At 39.1% G+C, this 23,928-nt stretch overlaps 1 protein-coding gene across 1 annotated transcript in view; it reads left to right on the top strand.

The window, feature by feature from the left end:
- The window catches only part of Abcb1 (ATP binding cassette subfamily B member 1), a 159,845-nt gene that overhangs the window by 117,150 nt on the left and 18,767 nt on the right, over positions 1 to 23,928 (top strand). Inside the window, exons 9-20 of the mRNA XM_059257289.1 lie at positions 5,259 to 5,430; positions 8,241 to 8,354; positions 8,502 to 8,612; positions 8,776 to 8,901; positions 8,989 to 9,192; positions 9,430 to 9,600; positions 10,811 to 10,972; positions 12,756 to 12,932; positions 13,786 to 13,932; positions 17,235 to 17,342; positions 19,056 to 19,133; positions 22,519 to 22,602. Coding sequence (XP_059113272.1) covers positions 5,259 to 5,430; positions 8,241 to 8,354; positions 8,502 to 8,612; positions 8,776 to 8,901; positions 8,989 to 9,192; positions 9,430 to 9,600; positions 10,811 to 10,972; positions 12,756 to 12,932; positions 13,786 to 13,932; positions 17,235 to 17,342; positions 19,056 to 19,133; positions 22,519 to 22,602 — 1,654 coding nt within the window. The remainder of the gene's footprint in view (positions 1 to 5,258; positions 5,431 to 8,240; positions 8,355 to 8,501; positions 8,613 to 8,775; positions 8,902 to 8,988; positions 9,193 to 9,429; positions 9,601 to 10,810; positions 10,973 to 12,755; positions 12,933 to 13,785; positions 13,933 to 17,234; positions 17,343 to 19,055; positions 19,134 to 22,518; positions 22,603 to 23,928) is intronic.

Genomic DNA, 23,928 nt, shown 5'->3' with positions numbered 1-23,928 from the left:
AATTGGTGTTTTGCCTGTGTGTATATCTATGTGAAGGTGAGGGATCCCCTGGAACTGGACTTACAGTTTTGAGCTGCCATGTGGGTGCTGGTAATTGAAACTGGGTCCTCTGGAAGAGCTGCAACTGCTCTTAACCACTAAACTATCTCTCCAGCCCCATCATTTTCTTAAATAAGTCAATACATATATATTATGGCATTAGAAAAATTCTGGAAATCTTGCCAGAATACTCTGGAATACTTGTACTTGTATTCTTCTTGTGTCTGCTAGTTCAATGAATATTCTATCATTTTCTAGATGGTTATTGCCATGAAAATAATTTCCTAAGGCTGAAATGTCTCTAATGATGTTTATTTGTCCTGTCAAACTAATTCTGGATTCTCTTAAGAGTGAATGAGTGTTTTATATAAGATCTATAGGCAATTTTTTAAAATTGATTGAAATTCAATTTAAAATTTATGTGTATATGTGTGCCCCTGGTTTTTGTGTGTGCACCAGTGCCTATGCAGGCCACAGAAGGCTTTGGATGCCCTAGAACTAGAGTTACAGCTGTAACTCTAGTTCTTTGTGAGCTGCCTGGCTTGGGTGCTAGGAACTGAACCTTGGTCCTCTGCAGGAATAGTAAGCACACTTGAGTACTGAGTCATCTCTCCACCCACTGTAGGGACATTTTTAGTTGGTTTCTTTCTTGTTCAGGCTTCTGCACAGTTGAACTATATCCAAAAAATGTACAAAAGTTAAAAATATTTTTATTAAGTGCTTCCTAATATTATCCTGGGAACTTTTCCTACTCACTGGATCCCCGAAAGTATGATAGTTTCGAGGGTTAGATATTGTGTGATAAAGCTATAAAGGAAAATATAAAAGTATTTGTAAATCATAATAGTGGTTATATCTGGGGGAGAAGGGAAGCTGTTTGGTAAGATTAGGGCATATGGCCAGAGCCTTTCCAATTCAACAACAGCATTTCTTGATCTTACATGAATAGTCACTGTAGAATTAACACTGTACTTTTGTGTTAGGAGAACTCTTGTTTGCAAGCTATAATTCACTTCTGCAAAGGTCATTTGTATTAGCTATGTGTCATGGTTCAAAGAAGACAATATCTATGTTCTGTTTGGTTTAGGGCAAGATCTTCTATTTTACTTTAAAAATTGTTGATGAGTAAAATGGGAAGTCTTCTTGAATGATGGGATGGCATTCTGTCAGATGTAGCCCATATTCTCATGAAGTATAAACTCATATGAGAAGGGAGAAAGGATGTAGACAACTGCAAAGTAACACATATTTAGTAGCACAGTTAGAGGGTGTATGGTTTGTAGACAAAGAGTAAAGAGTCAAAGGGGTACACTTGAGAGGAACATTAATTCATAGTTTTTAAATGTTCCAGAAAGATCAAACAAGTATGCTAAGGTGGGAAAATTTAAGTATGGTGGTCAGAGAATTCTTGTTGAAGGAGATTTTATCTAGGTAAGACCTGAGGTAAGAATGGTCTTCAAAAGCAGGGATAAGGATTGGATGGGTAGGAAGGATAGTCTACCAACATCTCTGAGGTGGCAAAAGCTTTGGTGTATTTTGAGATATACTACCGGGTGTGTGAGCCTGGAGCTCATGTCAGTGGAGGGAGATTGGGGTTTGGCCAGGATCTGGGGGCTATAGAGAAGAGATGGGATTTTATTCCAAGGGTATGGACTAGTCTTGAAGGTGTGAAACTGAGGAGTAGCCATCCATAGGGTTTATACATCTGTTTCTCTGTCTGGACGGGGCCTGCTGAGTAGATGAGAGCGTCAAAGGGTGGGATCACAGAGAACAATGGGGAGGGCTGATGCCATGATCCAAGTAAAGGGATTATGTTAACCTGATCTAGAGGTAGGAACAAAAAGGTGGTGGGAAGTTACTAGATTCCGGGGCTGGAATTAGAATTGACAAGATTTTGTAAAGATTTTAAATTATATTTTTCTATTTATTTACTATGGGGTACTTATGTCAGAGTGTGTTGGTGTGTGCATGTGTATATACATGAGTGCTTGTGTATATATATGGGTGCACACCATAGTCACAGGACAACTTGCAGGAGTTGGTTCTCTCCTTCCACCATGGTATTGCATGGATCACACTCAGGTTGTTAAGTTTGACAGCAACAGAGCCATCCTGCTAGCTCCAGATTATTATTAAACAAAATATAATCTTTCCATTTTCTTTCTAGTTCTCTCTTATATGCTTTCAACATCAGTCTTTGACTTTCTCTTCAAAATAGCTGGTGCATGAGGAGCTTATCTTTCTTGTAATAGAAATTTAACCATAACTGTGAATGCATTTAATTCAAATAGGACACTGTTGTTCTCAAAAAGTACTATCTTGTTGAGTATGGTGGCCTGTGCCTATCACCTTAGCATTGGGGGAATTGAGGTGGGAAGACCCTAAGTTCCAGGTCAGCCTGAGCCTGTATAGTAAGACCCTGTCAAAAAATGCTCCCACATCCAAAATTTGTGTGCACGTTTTTTTCTCACTTGTGTCTTATAAATCTTTCTCTGTTGGTATTGATTTCTATTTGCCTAACTAAAACTGCTACTTGCACATTTATGCAAATAGCTATTTGCATAATTAAAATTTTCTTCATAATAATTGAGAATATTTTCTAGGGCACTGTTTTGTTAATTACACACTCATTTTTAATTATCATTTCCCTCTATAGCTTTTAATGAATAGATGATTTTTATGTCTTGCTTCATATCAATGACATGTTCATTTAAAAACTAATCTTTAAAAAGACCTATGTAAATGCAGTCTTGTTTATTAATTTTCTCTTCTACCCTTTTATTTTCACTTATCTGTATTTGTCTGGTATTTGCACCTATCTGATATCTGTATGTATCTGGTATCTAAATGGATTTTTTTGGCTTGTTGATTTTTCCTTTGCCAATGTTTCCTCTGGCTGCATAGGACACCATCCTATCAGTGAAATGGTTTCAACATTAGCCTCGGTAAGCAAGAACAGGAAAAAGGAGATGATAGAGCATGGATAATAAGTCTTTAAGTTTCTTAATGTTATCATGTAAAATATTCCAAGTGAATTATTAAATATATCATAGGTCATCTTCTAACTTGAAATGCATGCATGTGTACACCCACCCACCCCCACACACAACTGAAACATGTTTCTTACTTGAAATGGGTGTGTGTGTACACACACACACACACACACACACACACACATACACACACACACACTGAAACATGTTTCTTAAAAATAATTTTTTGCTCAAAGATTATAACTGCTAACTTGAGTATATATATATTTCATCACTATAAAATTTTCTCTGAATTAGTCTTTAGTAGATATGATTTTTATGTAACCATTGTGTTGTGTTATCATAGCCTTGGTGAAGTAACCAGCTAAAAAATGTAGTCACCAGGACAAGAACCATGGTTTGAACTTTTGGTGTGCTTACTAATTAAATGAATTTTTCAAAGAAAATTGATAGTATGTAGTAATCATATAATTATGCATTTAATGGGGCAAAGACCCCCCCAAATAGGAATTCTATGCAGAAATATGTTGTTGTTGTTGTTGTTTTATAGTTTAAAAATTGTAAGGTACTTTCTACAAGACAATGAAGACTCTTGTGGTTCATCAGGAGTTCAAATAAAGAACGTAAAGTGTTGGGTGTGATGACACACACCCTGTAATCCTAGCACTTGGGAGGTAGAGCAGGAAAACACTGAGTTCCAGGCAGCCTGGGAGTAAGAGTGAGACCCTTTCTCAAAAACCAACAAAAAAGATACAGAGAAAGATTCAAAAATGACCTTACCTAGTTCCCTAATATTTTCTTTTTTCAACCTGTATTTGTAAAGGTCTATCCTTTTCTCTAAGTTTGGTTTCCATTAGCTTTTATTATCTGACCATCATTCTTTATTTCTTGAGCAGAATGGTCCTCTGTCTAGCTCTCAAATGAAAGTAAAGCTATGGACACTCTCCTTTAATTGTCCACTCTCTGAGGGTTGAAAGTACTTGAACTGTAGTTTGAGAAGAAGCGTGAAGTTGTTAGACCTGGAGGGAAAAGTATCTGTCAGTAGAAACCAACTCTGTATGGTGGTGTTGCTGCCTTCTTGCTTTTGTTCCCTTTCGTTGTATTGCTCGAAGTGGTCTTAAGGCAGTGGTTCTCAAACTGTGGGTCGCCACCCCTCTGGGAGTTACGTATCAGATGTTATATTATGATTCATAACAGTGGCAATGAAAATAATTTTATGGTTGGGGTCAAGCATCAGGAAGGTTGAGAAGCACTGTCTCGAGGCATTCTCTCTGACTTGTGCCGTGAATCGGATCAGTTACAAGGCTGTTGACAGGCCTCTTTCCTGTCTTTGCTGCACGTTGTATTCTACCGTGCTGCACCCCTTCCCCAACCGCAGCACGCATGGCCTGACAAGTAGTAGAAAGGATGCGTAAGCAGTGTGTGCAAAGTAGAAAAGGTGAGGATGCTAGTAAAACAGGCAAGTATTGTTAGTAAGACACTGGTTTTACAACTGCTATGGGGGAAAGATAATTTCTATAGCTTATTTAAATGTAAAAATGTCGCAAAGCATTTCATAGCTTTAAATATGCCCTGACATGTGTTATCCTGTGATTGGTCATTCCAATGATCCCAGAAGGAGGCTAGATAGGAAGAAAACTGTCTGAAAGCTTCCCTAAATTGTAGAGACTTAAATGCCCTTCTTGTATTTAGGACTTTCTAACATTACATCTCTTTCATTAGTTAATTAATTTAAATTCATTGAATGAAAAATAATTGTTTTGTTGTGTCTTCTCTTCTAGAAGCTAGCTAAATATTGCTTCCCTGATTTCACTGTTACATACACATAACTTTTAGGCCGGGTGGGCAGTCATGGTGAAATGCTTTTAACCCTAGCACTCAGGAGGCAGGCAAATCTCCATGAGTTTGAGGCCAGCCTCTTCTACAGAGTGAGTTCCAGGACAGCCAGGGTTACACGGAGAAACCCTGTCTCGGGAAAAAAAAAAAAAAAGAGGAAAGAGAGAACTTTTAGAAGACTCCCACAAGAAAAATACTCTCTCCACACTTCAATATCACTTTCTACAAGAAGATAAAATGGGAATAACATATCATAGTGTCAATACATGGAGAAAATACATGTATCCTACAGGGTTGGGTACATTCTAACTGATCACTAACACTCATGTTACACTAACACATTTCCATAAGATTTGCAAGTCTACATAATTATTTCCTTCTTTCTCCTAGGTACAATAACAACTTAGAAGAAGCTAAAAGACTTGGGATAAAGAAAGCGATTACATCCAACATTTCCATGGGTGCAGCTTTTCTTCTTATCTATGCATCATATGCTCTGGCATTCTGGTATGGGACTTCCTTGGTCATCTCGAAAGAATATTCTATTGGACAAGTGCTCACTGTAAGTTATACATGAACCAAAAAAGAAGCAGCTCATTAAAAGTTCTAATGGAATTGAATGGTGTTGAAAAAATATACTTTGAATGAGTATTAGATACTAGAGACATACATTATTAGATTAAAGAGCTGAAAGGAAATTAAATGCATCAGTTTTCTTTGTAGACATGTTGTATAATTTCTCCTGTGGCCCAAATATTAACATTACTATCATTTCCATCTGGAGTTCCAGATCCCTTACATAACAATGTAGGGTTTTGAATTACAACTCCTGGTGTAGCTTAAATATTAACATTATCAACTTCTGAAGCATGGATTTTCATTTTATGAGACTTTTTTCTTTGTATCAAACTTTCTACTAAAATTTTCACTTTTATTTTCTTTCTTTCCTTCTTTCTTTCTTTTTTTTGCGGGGGGGGGGGGTGTTTCAAGACAGGGTTTCTCAGTGTAGTTTTGGTGCCTGTTCTGGAACTTGCTCTGTAGACCAGGCTGGCCTTGAACTCATGGAGATCTGCCTGTTTCTGCCTCCCAAGTGCTGGGATTAAAGGCATGCGCCACCACCCACTTTTATTTTCTAATTTACTGTTCACAAGTAGAAAAATATGCAGTTGAATTTACACTCAAACTCTATTGAAATTCTAAATCCGATCTAGTTGACAAGATTAACCATCACAATTCTACTCCTTGCCAACTTGATAACTAAACATATAATTTTTAAGCCATAACATTTCCTCTCTTGTCTTTATAGGCTCATGGCTGTCCCATAATACAAAAAGCATTCAGTCCAAAAGTCTCAATGATCTTTTTTAATCCAATAGCATCTGTCCAAAAGTATAAATATAGTCTCTTCTGAGACTCAGGCAGTCTTGTAACTGAGCCCCCATAATAAGCATTCATATTCCAAAAGGGAAATATGGAGACAGTAAGGAAAGATCACATGACTGAAACCAAATAGAGAAACTTCTAAAACCCACATTGCTATGTGAGGCATCTGGGGCTTCTGATGAAATCATCTTGACTCCAAAGACTTGGGTAGTCCCATCTCCTGGTCATAGAGAAACACTTCCCTAACAGGTTGGTTTTGAGCAGGGAACCATCAGTGGCATTCTCTGTTTAGGCTTTCTCCTTTCAAATGGATTGGCACCTGCTAGGTGATTCTAGGTCCTGTCAAGTTGACAATCATTATTCACCATCATAAATATTTTCTGCATTTTAGAACTTAGATAAGTACAAAATACTTTACTCTTGACATTATTTTATTCTAAGGCATTGAAATTATTTGTAACCAAGCTAAATATGTATCTTGTTAGAAGAGTCAGTCTGTTTCTTTTCCTTAGACTAACCATAAGGAGACGGAATTAATGACAAACCATAATTCTTTGAGTCCTTAAAATAGGTCCCTTTCTCGGGATTCAGATTTGTAATATGAATTTCATAATTAATCCTTGTTTTTTTTGTTGTTGTTATTGTTGTTTGAACTGTGCTTTATCTAGTATATGTGAAGCTATTTAGATAGGGACAGATTTTACAAACATAGTTTATTGTTTTGTTTTGTTTTTGTTAGGATAAACCTAAATTGTAATGAAATATGAGTTGCTTAATTTTGTTATAGAGAAGCTGATTTTATTTTATTTTTATTGAAGATTGTCTAACATATGTTCGTACCGCTGAGCTACAGTCCTAACCCCAGGAATAAAATACTTTCGATCTCATATTCCTGGAGTCTAAAGCTGTTTCACAGTCTAGAAGCATTCAGAATGGAGACTGAAAGATTTCATATCAGACCCAATAGGTTCAACATCCAACTGCACTGCATACTAGCTTTAAGGTTTGAGCAATCATTAACACTATTGTGCCAAATGTGTGACAGGAATCATGTGACCTGCTTGTTAGTGCTATAAAGAGTAATGAATACAGACTCACTTAGCAAAGCCCCTTCTGTGCAAATTATTGAGCAACAGGATTCCTGAAAGATTTAGAAGTAAATGGATGATATTAGTTCTCATCAGCTTCCAACAGAAGTATATAGTGCCAAGTCCATACTGACAAACATTTTGATCAAAATAACTCCAAAACTTGGGGAACGGTGTGATGAGGAGGGAGACTGACTCCATAAAGAATCACCCCTTGGTTGTATGCTTTATAACTTACAAAATATCTCCATAGCCAATATTATCTGATACAACTTGTAGAGAGAACAAATAGAATCGTATATGTCTTTGCACATGAAACCAAAGACTAAATATTCTGAAAGACTGTCTTGCAGATGTACAGCTGGTTAATACTAATCCAGGATTTGGACCTTAGTCTTCTCACTTGCACTTTAGTGTTAGTTTCCATTTCACAGCCCCTACAAGCTAAATAAAAATGACTAGTCATTGAAGAAATAGAAATATGTTCTATTATAATACTCAGATAGAGCTTGTATGTCACTGCCTCACTGAAAAGGTAAAATTCATTCTGTGTTGTAGGCTAGATGGGATTGCCAAAAGTTTAAAGATGTTTTCGTCCTGTAAATTTTTATATTTTTCAGTTGAAAACATACATGACCTTTGAGGGATATAGTGTGATGTTTTGATATATGTATACAATGTGGAGTGATTACATGAAGCTAATCTCAGTTACTCCACTTTACATTTTTGTGGTGATATATTTGAAATTTACAATGATGAGATTTTAAGTTTTTTTAACACCTGGTGTTAGTAGGTGACCTTGACATTTAAAAATGTTAATTAGTTGTATGGGATGAAAGAGGAAATAGGAGAGACTCGTGACAAACAAGATAACACAGCGGTTTTTCTTCACACTGTCCAGGTCTTCTTCTCAGTTTTAATTGGGGCATTCAGTATTGGACAGGCATCTCCAAATATCGAAGCCTTTGCCAATGCAAGAGGAGCAGCCTATGAAATCTTCAAGATAATTGATAATGTGAGTCTGACCTGCCTGTTTACCCATCTAATAAAGGATTTTCCATTAGAGATAGTTTCATTACAACTTTTTCTAGCTAATCAAAACCATGACTAAAATAAAGCCATGACTGCCACTTAGTGATACCTATAATTTTCTTCTGTGCAGAAGCCCAGTATTGACAGCTTCTCAACGAGTGGGCACAAACCAGACAACATTAAAGGAAATCTGGAATTCAAAAACATTCATTTCAGTTACCCATCTCGAAAAGAAGTTCAGGTACGCTGACAATTTTCTATAAGATGAAATGTTTCTAAAAGGTTGTAGAGAAAGGCTTGTTTGTAAAATCAGCATGCTATTGAACTGAAATGCCAGCATACAGATTCTATATGCATCTCTGTCTGGGAATTGCCCTAACATTAGCATCTCACCTTTTTTGCAGATCTTGAAGGGCCTCAACCTGAAGGTGCAGAGTGGACAGACGGTGGCCCTGGTTGGCAACAGTGGCTGTGGGAAAAGCACCACTGTCCAGCTGCTGCAGAGGCTGTACGACCCCATAGAGGGCGTGGTGAGTGGGCATGCACCAGCTGCAGTTACCACTGTCCATCATTCTGACTCTGTGATTCTAAAGTGAAAACCATGCATTCTATTTCAGGTCAGCATCGACGGACAGGACATCAGGACCATCAATGTGAGGTATCTGCGGGAAATCATTGGCGTGGTGAGTCAGGAACCTGTGCTGTTTGCCACCACCATCGCTGAGAACATTCGCTATGGCCGAGAAAACGTCACCATGGACGAGATTGAGAAAGCTGTCAAGGAAGCCAACGCCTATGACTTCATCATGAAACTCCCCCGTGTGAGTTGTGCCTGTCTGCTGTCACCCCGAGGCTCAGAGAGCAGAGCTCTGGCCTGACGCCATCCATGTGAAAACTCCTGTTAATCAGAAGAACTTCCTTAGAGGAGAAATCCAGTTTGAACTGGACTGTATTGCTGTCGAGGCTCCAGTGATGATCACATCCCGATTTGAAATGTGAACTGAAGTAGTTTGTTGCTTTACTGCATTTTCTTGTTTTTGTTTTTTTATAATTTGTAGAAATTTGACACCCTGGTTGGTGAGAGAGGGGCGCAGCTGAGTGGGGGACAGAAACAGAGAATCGCCATTGCTCGTGCCCTGGTCCGCAACCCCAAGATCCTTTTGTTGGATGAGGCGACCTCAGCCTTGGACACAGAAAGTGAAGCCGTGGTTCAGGCCGCTCTGGATAAGGTCTGTGAGCTGTACTTACAAGGTCTGAATTATAAGAATAATAGTATTCCACTGTTTATTCTTCTTAATCTTAGTCTTAGGAAGGAAACGTTTGATAGCTTCTATTACCTGTAACTAAGGAAAAGCACTAGGCTTCCAAAATCTTTTTTGTTGTTGTTCAACTTCTGTATCTTCTATATCTTTAAAAACATTAATTTTCTTATTTATGTATCTGTGTGTGTTTTCATGTGTGCGCAAATGTGAGAAGAGGATGTTAGATCTCCTGAAGCCAGAGTCAATGGCAGTTATGAGCCACCACGTGTGGGTGCTGGGAACTGAACTCCAGCCCTCTGCAAGGGAAGAAGCATTCTTAACTACTGAGCCATCTCTCCAACCCTTATTTATTTATTTATTCATTTATTTATTTATTTATTTATTTATTCATTCGTTTATTTATTTCTCTTCCTTCCTTCCTTTCTTTTTTGAATTACAATAAGTAAAATTTCACTGAAAGGCATGTCAATATCTTTTAATTAAAAATGAAAAATGGGGCTGGAGAGATGGCTCAGAGGTTAAGAGCACCGACTGCTCTTCCAGAGGTCCTGAGTTCAATTCCCAGCAACCACATGGTGGCTCACAACCATCTGTAATGAGATCTGGCACCTTCTCCTGTATATGTAATAAATAAATAAATCTTAAAAAAAATGAAAAATGGAGACTCAAGTGAAAATTAGTCTTCATTTTGATTATGAAAATTTAGAGAAATAACCCTACTTATCTGGCTTTGAGAGTTTATAGTATTGTAACCCAAAGGAAAATATGAGTGGAAGTTACTTAATGCCACTTGAAGACTATGGAATTGAAAAGAGAAATAATGCCATTAATCTGGTTTTAAGAGTTTATAGTATTGTCCACAAAGGAAAACACAAATGCAAGTTGCTTAATGCCACTTGAAGACTACGAAACTGAAAAGCCCCTTTCTCCAGGAGAGGATGCACTGAGTGATGGGATTGGAGACCTACTGGTCCACGAAACATCAATGACTGTGGCTGGAGTTTGCTTTTTTGAGACAAGGTTTCTCTGTGTCTGGAACCTGTCCTGGAACTCACTCTGTAGACCAGGCTGGCCTCAAACTCAGAGAGCCTGCCTCTGCCTCCTGAGTGCTGGGATTAAAGGCAGTGGTTTTTGTTCTAATTATTCATGTCTCATAGCCAGGTTTCTCTCTCTCCAGGCTAGAGAAGGCCGGACCACCATCGTGATAGCTCACCGATTGTCTACAGTTCGCAATGCTGACGTCATTGCTGGGTTTGACAATGGTGTCATTGTGGAGCAAGGAAATCATGATGAGCTCATGAAAGAGAAGGGCATTTACTTCAAACTTGTCATGACACAGGTACAGTGGAACTCTAGAAATGTCCTAATTTATCTTGATGAATATCTGATGTCACTATATTTAATCTATAGATAAATGTTACTTGATTGTATAATTTTGGAATGTAGGAGAAGGGTACTTAGGGATTTGTTAGAACATGGACCTGCACCTTTAGGTCTGATTCTATAGCTTGACGCAGGCCACACTGACCCCTTGCTGTGTCTAGGACAGAGTTAAGAAGCACTGTACTTCTAGGTTCTTAAGACATCCTTTCCAGAGAATCAAAATAAACTCAAGACTCTTTGCAGACACTTCCCCACCCCTGAACAAATCAATGACTCTTTTACACATAAAAACTAAGATAATTATGGCAGCAAAGACTTTAATGGTGATGTAAGTCTATAAACTGTACTCCAGTTTCATTTCTGAACCACAAAGTACAAGAATAAACATATGTGGGGGATAAAACATATTTATACTGAAAAATATTATTTTTAAGTCTCACACTTTAAAAAAGTTTTGTTCAGAATTATGAATTGACATAATCTTGGATATGGCTCATAATCTGCAACATTATCATATACAACACTTTTTTAAATTATTTTTAAGGATGTGATAATTGTTTTGGTTGTGAGAAGTTGAATTTTTCCATTGCCTTCATTTTCATCTTGTGGTTTGTCTCTTTTGATAAATGGCTTTACATTAAAAATTGTAAACAAGTAAAACAAGAAGCACTGTACTGTAACTTGATTATTCTCAATTTATGGTACATGGTTCCTCCATGCGCCATGGTTCCTCCATGCGCCTTTTCACATACACTATGCTGAACTAAATTATGTGTTATAAACCTGCTTGCCACTTCTAAAAGGTTATGGAAACTTAATCCTTTCCTTTGTGCTTTGGATTGGTCCAAGGCTCAGTTCTCTCTCTCTCTCTCTCTCTCTCTCTCTCTCTCTCTCTCTCTCTCTCTCTCTCTCTCTCTCTCTCTCCTTCCTTTCCCTCCCCCTCCCCTCATCCCTCTACCTCCCTCTCTCCATCTCTCTCATTTTCATGCATAACGAAGCTCCTCTCTATGCTTTAAAGGGAAACTTCTCTTTAGGGCCTGGTTATACTTAGGTCTCCATGAACTGTGTTGTTTCTGTCTAATTCTCTCCCTCCCACCTTGAGGCCCAAGCACGGCCTTGAGGAGCTCATGGAAAGGAATTATAATTATGTTTCAGCTTCCTTTCCAGACAGATCACTGCTGCTTTACTACTTTTATATAATAGTATCCAGGACTAATGCTTTAGATTGACTTTTTTCTTTCTTTTTTGGCAAAGAGAAGAACCAAAGAAGCATAATTAAGGAAAAGTGAAAAAAAAACATTAAGTTCCATCATAATAGTTATTAGCCACGTGTGATAGTGAACGTTAAATGGTGAAAATGTACACCAGATTCTGAAGGCCTGGTACAAAAAATAATAAACTAAAAAAACAACATTTCATTAAAAATTCTAAAACATTTCAGTCTCTTTTGAGTTGCTATTCACACACTGCTTCAAAAGCAAAGCTGATTGAGCCATATATTCCCAGGAAAGAGATAACTAGAGACAATACACAAAAGGCTTGTCATTTTATTTCAGCACATTCACAAAAAATCCTTAATATTAAGTTCTTCCTCCCGTATAGCACACAGGAAGGAATAGCAGTTTAATTTCATCCTTTCCTTTGATTTAAGTAATTCATTATTTTTTCTTGATATTTATTTTTAATGATTAATTTCCATTATTTGAGCTTAAACTATTCATATTTCTTATTTATTTTAGACAGCAGGAAATGAAATTGAATTAGGAAATGAAATTTGTGAATCTAAAAGTGAAATCGATAATTTAGACATGGCTTCAAAAGATTCGGGATCCAGTCTAATAAGAAGAAGATCAACTCGCAAAAGTGTCCGTGGACCACATGACCAAGACAGGAAGCTTAGTACCAAAGAGACCCCGGTATGGACAAAGCTGTAATAGTATGTCCTACATCCTCCCCTTAAGCCCTCCTAGTTGAGTGTGCTTCGACTGAAGGAGTGGGACTACTATGTATTTTCTATAATTCTTTTGTTCTGTTCTCCATAGTGTTCCAGAAGCTGAAATGGCGATGTGTTATAGTCAGTTTAGGTTTAAGAATAAAAGTTAATACAAAGATGCTAGAAATAGAGCTGAGAACCTGAAACACCTAGACAGTGGGTGTTTAAATATTACTATTTCTATTATGATTATCCTTCTTGGTCAATATTCTTGTCTTCTGTTGAATGCCAAGAATTAAATATTTGTGGAGGCATCATTCATTTCTTAAAAGATAAAAGGGTACTATAATGTGTTATCATTGTATTTGAAGGCAAATATACATCAACTGATAATGAATAACAATAGGGAAAATATTTATTTTAAAATATTTATTTTAAAACTTGTGGCCAGGTGGTGGCGCATGCCTATAATCCCAGCACTCTGGAGGCAGAGCCAGGCGGATCTCTGTGAGTTTGAGGCCAGCTTGGTCTACAGAGCAAGATCCAGGACAGGCACCAAAACTACACAGAGAAACCCTGTCTCAAAAAACCAAAATCAACCAAACAAACAAACAAACAAACCCAAAAACGTGTACCTCTCCTATAAGCCCAACCCTTGGATGGTGAAGTCAGAAAGATTAGATGTTCAAGACAGTTCAATACAGAAGCCAGCCTGAAATATACAGGACCCTGCCTCATCAACAGAAGACTTCTACAGAGCAAAATCAATGAGAATCCTTTTTAACCCCCAGCAAAAAAAAACAAACCTATCTTGTTGTAATGCATATGTTTTCTAGGATGAAGATGTACCCCCAGTTTCCTTTTGGCGTATCCTGAAGTTGAATTCAACTGAATGGCCTTATTTTGTGGTTGGTACATTTTGTGCCATAATAAATGGAGGCTTGCAGCCAGCATTTGCCATAATATTTTCAAAGGTTATAGGGGTAAGTGATTATATCCATTTTTATGTTACTTATGACTAGAAAAATGAATGAACTGTCTTTAATCTCTCTCTCTCTCTCTCTCTCTCTCTCTCTCTCTCTCTCTCTCTCTCTCTCTCTCTCTCTCACACACACACACACACACACACACACACACACACACACACCATAAAAACATTTTCCTTCACATGAAACAAACTTGGATGAAAGTGTAATTGAAGTTTGGTTTATAAGAAGAACAATTTTGTAAACATTGTTTGTATTAATTTCTATCTAGGGTTTCCAGTGGTTTTTATACATGGGCCCTGGGTACCCACTCACTGACACAGTCAATGGAACTGGGGACTTAATCTTCCATGCTTGTCAACATTGAGCTCTGAGCCAAAGTCATGAACTGATCTGATGAACCTAACTGACCTGCCCAGGGACTCGAACTGTGTTGACAATGACCTGTTGTGTAACACACACACTGGCCAGCGCATGAGCAGGCCCACACACTACACTCACTTCCAAACACTAAAACAGAAGGAAGGAAGCAGCTCTCCGTTAGTGAGCTTTTCATCACTGTAACAGACGGTTGAGGGATTTTTCTCTTTTTTCATGGGACGTTGAACCCATGTTCTTACATATTCTAGACAAGTACTGCACCACTGAGCACACCCTTGTTATTTATTTATTATTTTTATTTGGAGACAAGGTCTTTCTAAGTTATCCAGCTTGGTCTTGAACTTGCAGTGTAGCCCAGGCAGAATTTGAACTTCAGCTTTCTGTTTCAGCCTCCTAGGGGTGCAGCCATGTGTTACCATGCTGGATTCTCAGAGAAGAAATACAAGAGAGGGGAAGATTTATTTTGCTCACAGTTTCCTAGGTGTCAGTCTAAAGTCAGCTGGATCCATTGTTGCGAGCCTGAGGCAGGCGTTGTGGTGGTAGGAGCATGTGGCAGAAGCTGCCCCTCATGGCATTCAGGAAACAAAAGAAAGATAGGAATGAACAAGTAACAAGGCATGTTTTTCTAAGAATCCTTCCCTCACTGTGATGTAATCTACTTTCTCTAACAAGGGCCCACCTCCCTATAATGCTCATGTAGTGCATCCATCTATTCATGAGGCCTGAGCACTCATTGTCCAATCACCCATCCATGACTAGATCCACCAGCTGAGGAATAAAATTTACCAAATGAGCCTTTTGTGGGGAGACTTCATATGCAAACTATAACAAGCTCCCTGGAGGTAGAAATACACATTCTGGGTCTCCCTTATTTTAAAAGCAGCACTTAAAGAACACGTACAGTTCATGTGGTCATGTTCTTGGTTTAGTAACAGATGCAAACCATCAGACATCATACTGAAGACACATTTGCCTTACTGATAAAAATCTTTTGCAGAAAGAAACATCACCATAAGAAGCATAAAACAAACACTATTTATTGTACAACCAAACATACATAACTCTTCTAGTCTACCTATGCCTTGCTCGATTAATACTCATATTTAATATATCATTCAAGAAATGTTTGCTCAGTGTCCAATTCGTGTAAGGTATTTTTATATGCTATGAAAATACTACAAAGAAGGAAAAACATCTGATTCTATGAAATTCAGTGTAGGACACAGGCCAGCAAACATGCTCTGTAAAGCGTAAGAAGAGCAAATAGTTTATGCTTTGTTGGCCATGTGGTTTCTGTTGCAAACAAAGGTAAGTTGGAAATGGCTTTGCCTGTTTTTGACAAGAAAAATCAACAATGGCACTTAGGTTTTCCTCGTTCTTCCTGCAGAGCTCCATCTGGTGACTGATGCTTACATTAACTCTAAGATAGGCAGGCAGCCAGCTGCCCACTGCACATAGTGGGCTCTGGGTCAGAAGGCTTGGGGTTCTGTTCTTAGCTCATCTCTTCCTGGCTCCCTTGAGTAGGTTAAAATATCTCTCTGCCTCACTTTCTCTCTGTAAAATGGTGACAGTATTATAACAGATGCCCACCGATGGAAGGACCAGTACATGTGAGTGCGTATTCAGTCATGCCTAGAATATAGTGCAATGTCGAAATGACTAATCAAGAAAAATTGAGTTAATGTTTTCTGGAAATTATTTTTTTCCTTTTTTATGAAGCATAAAGTTTTCTGGGTTGGTTTAGAAATGTGTTGCTCTTGAAAAACTGATTTGGCCCAGAGACCGAAAGGCGTGTTTTCTTTCCGTGTTGAGTGATTGTGCTGTTAAGTTCTTTCAGCTCCAAACATCTTTTTAGCACTTCTAATTATCTCTGGAAAGGTCTCTATGTGAGGCCTCAACCAGTTGGCTGTCATGGCCACCTGGCTTTCTGGCTGTAATTCCTACAAGACATACTGGGAAAGGTACCTTTCTCTCTGAAAGGTTGACTGGATGACACCTCCTTTCAACAGCAAGAACACGTAAATATATTCTCTTCAGACACTTTGAGATGTCCACGTAGTTGAGTTGGGGCTATAAAGATGGCTCAATAAAATGCTTGCTGTGTAAACATGCAGACCTGTGTTTGCTCCCAACACCAGTGTAAAAGCCAGGGGTGGTAATGCACACTTGTAATTCCAGTGCTGGAAATATGGAGATAAGAGGGTCCTCAGGACAAACAGGCCGACCATTGTAGCTTAATTGGCCCTGGTCCAGTGAGAAACACCATCTTACAAAACCAGGTAGAGGGTCTGGAGATTGGCCCTCTTCCAAAGTACCCACAGTTCCCAGTGCTCACCTGGTGGTTTACAATGATCTGTAACTCCGGTTCAAGAGGGATCTGAACCATGGGAACCAGGCACACACATGGTGCACATACATGCAGGCAAAAACTCCTACACAGAAAAATAAAATAAATAGTAAATCTAAAACATAGAGTGGAAATCCTAAGCAACCATTCATTCACAAGCTTGACCTCTGTCCTCCATACTCATGCACTCACCCCTGACAGACACACACAAAGACACGATTTATGATACAGTCTGTTACAAGAAAGTCAAAAGCAGAGTATTTGTTTGATTTCTTCTTACAAAGAAGTATGACACCTGTTTCTCCAAGAGGAACATGAGTGCAAAGAATGCTGGATGTATTTGTGACTGACAGACCACCGCCCCACCCCATCTCCAACATCCCACCCCATCCCCCAGCCAACAAAAGCAGAATGCAGGTGCGCTGGAAGCTGACTTTATTGCAGAAGCCAACCCTGGTCCAGTGTACAGAGACTCTCCCAACTTCTAAACTGCATAACGTGTGAAATGTGGGCAGATGTGAAATGCTTTCTTAGTGATGAAACTAACAACCCTTCAAAAATTTTTTTATAGGTTTTTACAAAACCTAGTGATGATGAAACCAAACGGCAAGATAGCAACTTGTTTTCCTTACTGTTTCTGATCCTTGGGATCATTTCTTTCATTACATTTTTTCTTCAGGTAAGTGTCTTATTTTCACTTCATCCACCCAGGTGGATTTATAAACGTGTAATTGTCCTTATCATAAAATTGTTCCTCTTTTACCATGGCCAATGATAGCCAGGTTGTTTTTTTATCCTCTGACTAGCCTCCTTCTCTTTTCCAACCAACCATGCCCCAAATGGAAACACTGATGTAATCATATTGAACAGATTGTTCTGTCTAGTATGGAAATGGAAGGTGGGCCTCAAGTGGAACTTTGGGGTAAGCTCTGAATATCAGTTTGGACGGACAATCCGCTGGTCAGTTTGAAGAGTCAGGGAAATGTCTTCCTGTATTCCAAAACAAACAGACAGACAGACAGACTGACAGGCAGGCAGGCAGGCAGGCAGACAAACAAATGAAACTTCCAAACAGGTCACACTGATTTAAAAAGGTTTTCAAAAGCTTATCAAGCTCTTACAAAAGGAAAAAAAATGAAAGTAAAGAGAAAATGACAGTCTTAAAAATCCTAAGAAATGTGTACAAGGTATTTTGGGTATTTTGCAGCCTGCAGATCATTTGGCTCAAAAACATTTGTAAATGAACTAAACACTTTCACAGTGTAATGTGGAAAGCATACAGTACGGACTTTGGTGTTAGACACAGGTTTGAAAATATGTATTTGCACACATACACAATCTTGTGTCTAGTAATTTAGGCTGTCTAGGCCCCAGTTTCCTTATCTGAAATGGGGGCAATGTTGCCTCTTGATAATTAAGAGAGCTCATGTGACCAAGTATTCAGACTGATTTGAGGTATTATGTTTCTACTTATTGAGTAAAAATGTAAGTGATCACTTACTTAATGCATCAATAATTAGTCCACGTGTATTTTTTTAAGCTAAAACTAAAGGTTTCTTTATTAAACACATTCTAAGTATATATTAGGGTTTTTTTTCCTTTTTTTGGTTTTTGATTTTTGTTTGTTTGGTTTTGGTTTTTCAAGACAAGGTTTCTCTTTGTAGCCCTGAATGTCCTGGAACTCACTCTGGAGACCAGGCTGGCCTTGAACTCACAGAGATCCACTTACCTCTGCCTCAAGTGCTGGAATTAAAGGCGTGCACCACCACCACCCAGCTTGTATTAGTATTTTAACAATTAGCACACATGTAAATAATCTCAGCTAAAACTAAATAGGTTTCTTTATTTAACACATTCTAATATATTAATATTTTAACAGAAAAAACCATTGTTCTTAACATAGGAGCACAAAAGAAAAGATGATGTGTCTTCACTAAATAAGTAAAGGATTCATTGCGGAACTTGCTCTTGGTAGAATAACACAGCCTGTGAGAGTGTCACAGGAGTGTGAAAATGTACAGTTGCTTCATGTGAATTTGGTAAGAGATTGGAAGTGCAGCAGCTTCAAGCTGGTCACTTCTGCTTTGACAGCTGGGATGATGAAGAAGAGGGGGAGAAAGCAGTCCCCTCACACTCTGGCTATGGTGGTGTGACAGTCCCCCATGACTACAAAACACATTAAGAACAGTGAGTAGATCCGTGGATTTCAAATATGTAAACACAGCCCAGTGCTGGAAAGGATGGAATGTCCAACTGGTCACCTGAGAAACAGGCAGGGAGCTCAGACTGAGTCCCATCCTGCTCAGAACTCTCACAGGCCTTGATTCCGCTGTATACCTTGTGTCTGAGTCTCCAGCTAGCCTTCTGTGTGACATATTCTCATTCTTCACAGGGCTTCACATTTGGCAAAGCTGGAGAGATCCTCACCAAGCGACTCCGATACATGGTTTTCAAATCCATGCTGAGACAGGTATGGTTGGTGAGCTTGCACCCGGGGGAGGGGAGGTAGGACTTCTCTCTTGTGCTCTGTGGACACAGGTTGTAAAAGCTCTGTCAAGTTCCTTAGATAGAGATCCTGCACGGGTCTCCCTCAGCCTCCTCTTGGGATGTTGGTGGGCCTTCTGTAGATGTAGGCTGCACAGGTCTCCGCCTCCTCTTGGGATGTTGGTGGGCCATCTGTAGATAGATGTAGGCTGTGGACCTGAGTCTGTTTGCTGCAGGCAGGCACAAGGAACCAGACTGACTTGAGACTATTGTGTCTCCTGATGATTCTCCATCAGCTTTTTATCTCAGCAGCGAGAGGCAACGGAAGCCAAGATGATCCTCTATACTTTGTCTTAGCCAAAGGTTGAGGCGTGTTGGAAGGGATCTGCTATGCCTTTGTGCTCCTCTATCACCTTCTTTTTCCTGCACATTCAGAGTGCTGCCATGACTCTCTGAACCTGGAGATAGTTTGCATTCCTCTTGCCCAATTTCAGATTCATTTTCATAGCCTGTTCCTCTCTGTTGAGATTCTTTGCTGAGGTAAGACTAAAAGAATAACCCAAGTTACAGTGTTATTAGCTGGTCATGACTTATTAGGAGTGCCTATTACACTTTGTGCATTCAGATCCCTAACAACTGACAATATTGCTAGCAGTCCCATTCAAAGTAGAAAACTTTAGCAATCACGAAAATGTTGTATGTGATCTTAAATCTTCCCTTTCAAAATTACTAGTTACCTCCATAAAATGATGCTCTTGATACAGAGGTGTCCAGCTTTTTTACATTAAAATGTGATATTGTTATCTACAAACTTGTTCGACCACATTAATAGCATCCTGGGATGCATGAGACTCATGGGATATGTAATGGATATATCTGCAAGCTGTTCCACAAGACTAAAATGTAACACAGAGGTTGAGCCTAGAATCCATAAGGCCCCATTCAGTCCCCAACACTGGGAAAAAAAAAAAAAAACAAGAGTGAGAAATACCAGTTTCTTGTGTTCAAATTTCCAGAAGACAGTCCTTTTCCACCCCACCTACAACCACTTACGTATTTATAGGAATAGTTAGCTAATGGTGTCTTCATACAAATGGCTAATGACAGTCACAGCTGAAGCAGAACCTGATGGGTGAGAGATCACTTTGTATGGGAGTCCCCCCCCCCCCCCCCCGCCCTTGGACTCTGCTGTCAAGCCCTATCCATCCTCTCATGTTGTTTTGTTTTTTTTGTAAGATAGGGTCGTTTGTACCTGAGTTTACCTCAAACTCACAATGTAGCTGAATATAATATTGAACTCCATCTCCCAAGTTCTGGGATCACAAGCTTTCAAGCTGTATTTATAACCTCGCTTCTGCTTAAACAATCTCAAAGTTGACCTTGCTACAGCACCATATGCCCCATTACCCCATCAGCCTCTAGGCCAACTATCAGGCCCATTATACTTTGAGAGCTGAGCAGATGGTGTGTATGAGCAGTAAAAACTGTTCAGTAGAGCAAGGAAGGATATCATAGCCACTACTTATGAAGTATAGTACTAAGTTTCGCAAGCCGTTTAAATCTGAATGGTCTCTCTCTTCAAAGATGTCACGTTCTGGTGGGGGAACACTTAAATACTAAGAAGTTAATTGATGTAGACTATAATGAGTCATTTTCTAGCTTTTCAAAATAAAAAGGTAGTTACTTCCTTACTACAATTTACCAATTCAGGTAACATCTTAGAAACTAAAGTTATTTGTGACAGACATAAATTCATAATTAAAAATCACAATGTGTTTATTTTAAAATATATGAGGATGTGAGAAAGCTTAGCCATTTAGGTGCCTAACCTGAATTTGATCCCCAGAGTGCATAAGATGGAAGGAGAGAGCCAACTCCCATAGACCTCCATACATGTGCCGTGGCAAGTTCGTGCATCCACATGCAATCAGTCATTAATACATGTAAAAAATGAAAATATAAGAAGTTTTATGGATAAAATCCCATTTTACACTGTATGTGCATTTTAAAATCTAAATTGCTTTTGGTTTGTTTTTAAATCAGTTCATTTATTCTGCCCTGCCTAGAGTTAACTATCTGCTGGTTTACATTTTCTCTTCTGATATTAATAAATGCTTCACACTGTAATATTTCTGAACTTGAATTTTTTATTTTTCTTGCCGTAGCAGGCTTACTACTTCATATCTACTCCTTTTTTTTTTTTTCTCAAGACATGATTTCTCTTTGTAGCCCTAGCTGTCCTGGAACTCAATTTGTAGACCAGGCTGGCCTTAAACTCAGATATCCACCTGCCTCTGCCTCCACAGTGACTGCTGGGATTAAAGGCGTGCACCAGCCGGGCGGTGGTGGCGCACGCCTTTAATCCCAGCACTCGGGAGGCAGAGCCAGGCGGATCTCTGTGAGTTCGAGGCCAGCCTGGACTACCAAGTGAGTTCCAGGAAAAGGCGCAAAGCTACACAGAGAAACCCTGTCTCGAAAAAAAAAAATAAAATAAAATAAAATAAAGGCGTGCACCACCACCACCCAGCCTACTTACTCTTTATATCTCTCTACCAGTTGTCCAGACTCAAACCTTGATGACTTCCCTCTTTATTTAATGTGGCATCAGCCTCCTAGCTGGTTTCATTACCTCCTTCCTCATCCCAATCTAGGGGCAGCCTGGATCTTTCAGGGAAAAAGGCCCGATATAGTACTTCCAGTTGCCAAAGGCAACCCCCACCCACATCACAGAGGTCATCTTCAGGGGACGGTAGGTAACTGTACAAAGGTTGGGGAGGAGAGAATTAGGGAATCCCAGTAGGACAAGTTAGGCTACCTGCAGGATGTAATTCACTTGTGTGTGAGCAGATCAAGTATGCCTCAGCCTCAGGGCCTTTGCGAGTGTTCTGTCTTTCTCCTCTTAGATACTTTCATCCCTTCCTTCATTTTGGTCTCTGCTCATGTGTTTCTGGAAAGGACTTCCCTGTTTCTTCCCTACTCTGTAAAACAGCACCTTTTTCACAGCTTTATCTTTCTCACCCTGTTCTTTTTCTCCAACATGTTTATCACCATCTGAAATGGTGTATTCTTATTTCTGTGTGCCTTCCAACTCTATTAGGAAGTCTTGAAGACATCGGCAACTTTGTTGTTAGTGTTCATTGTTCAACACTGAGAGTCAGGCTTTAAACAAAGTTGAGACTAAGACATACTTTTGGCAAATGAAATACTCTATTTTTGTTTGTTTTTAAATCTCTTTCTTGTCTGTTGGCTGTTGTATCCTGATGCTAAATGAAGAGGATGCGAGTGTTAAACGAAGTGTCTCTGTCCCCTTCCTCCTAGAGCTAAAGTGGCCTAAGTAGGACTGTAAGATAACAAATCTCTTTGTGCCGCAGGATGTGAGCTGGTTTGACAACCCTAAGAACACCACTGGAGCATTGACCACCAGGCTCGCCAATGATGCCGCTCAAGTGAAAGGGGTACGTGCTTGCTTTCTGTGGGTGTTCATCCTAATGCTGTTTTAGGCTTAGCATGAGACTGACTTTCTGGTAACCATTTGAAGATGCTGTGACTAGATATCTGTATTAATTACTTTTCTATTGCTATGGTAAAACACTGTGACTCAAAGCAACTTACAGAAGGAAGAGTTTATTTGGATTTAAAGTTCCAGAGGAATAAGAGTAAATCATGGCAGATAAGAGGGGCAGCAGGTGGCATGCATGGGAGCAGGAGCAGGGACCTGAGGGGTCACATCCTCAATGGCAGGCACAGAGCAGAGAAAGTGAGCTGGAGGCGGTAGGAGGCTTTAAACTCTCAAAGCCCACTGCCAGTGATGTGTTTCATCCAGGAAAGCTGCACCTCCCATAACCTCTCCACACAGGACCACCAGCTGGGGACCAAGCATTCAAATTCCTGAGCCTTTGGGGACATTTCTCATTCAAACCACAAGTTCTAGCCCACAAATTATCAAATTCATTACAGTAAATATGTTAAAATTCAAAGATTATATACCATATAGATATAGATATAGATAGCTATAAATTTTCTTTTATATTTGCTGTGTCAGCCATAAAGAAGATGAACACCAAAGAACAGTTACTTAGGAAAGGAAATATTCTTGGCATTCCCACCAGAATCACTCTGTTTTCCACACTCAGTTAATATTTATGATTGACATTATATATATATATATATAATATTATAAAAATGTTGGGAGAAAAAAGAATAGTGTGGTTGTTATCTAAAACTTAAGGGACATTACAGTTTGGTAAGAAACAAAGAAAATGTTGTTAAAATGCATTGAAAACAATGAAAAGCACAGTAAAACTGTAGCATGGACAGAAAAACTTTAGCAAACTATAAACCTGAAAATGTGCTGTTACCTCAATCCCCAGTTGATATAAATAGAAACTGTTGCACAATCGTGTTTTGATTTTTGGATGAAGTGACGGTTTCTTTTCCATCAACAATTTTTATGGTCAAAGTGTGAAGCGTGGTGTTGAACTTCAGTGGCACCTGATCTCTGCTGTGGGGCTGTCTTGTCCCTGGCCTCCTTTTGTTTCGATCTTCCTGCAAGGCCGAACTACACACACTCCTGTCTCACAAATAGGACCTGTGATAAGTGAAGCTATGAATTGAAGCACACATAACTGTGGAACTGCAGTGTAAATCTTAAGAATTACTGTTTTTTGTGGCTCTCTCTGCTTAAAGCAAACAAAGGACAAAGCCCATGCTATAGACACAGGTGTATAAAACTTAAGAGAAGAAAATGGACACTGAAAAAATTTTTGTTGTTGTTTTGTTTT

This window comes from Peromyscus eremicus, chromosome 3, assembly GCF_949786415.1.
Source record: "Peromyscus eremicus chromosome 3, PerEre_H2_v1, whole genome shotgun sequence".
NCBI classification, from domain to species: domain Eukaryota; kingdom Metazoa; phylum Chordata; class Mammalia; order Rodentia; family Cricetidae; genus Peromyscus; species Peromyscus eremicus.
Note: the sequence above shows the minus strand (reverse complement) of the source record. Positions and strands in the feature narration are given on the sequence as shown.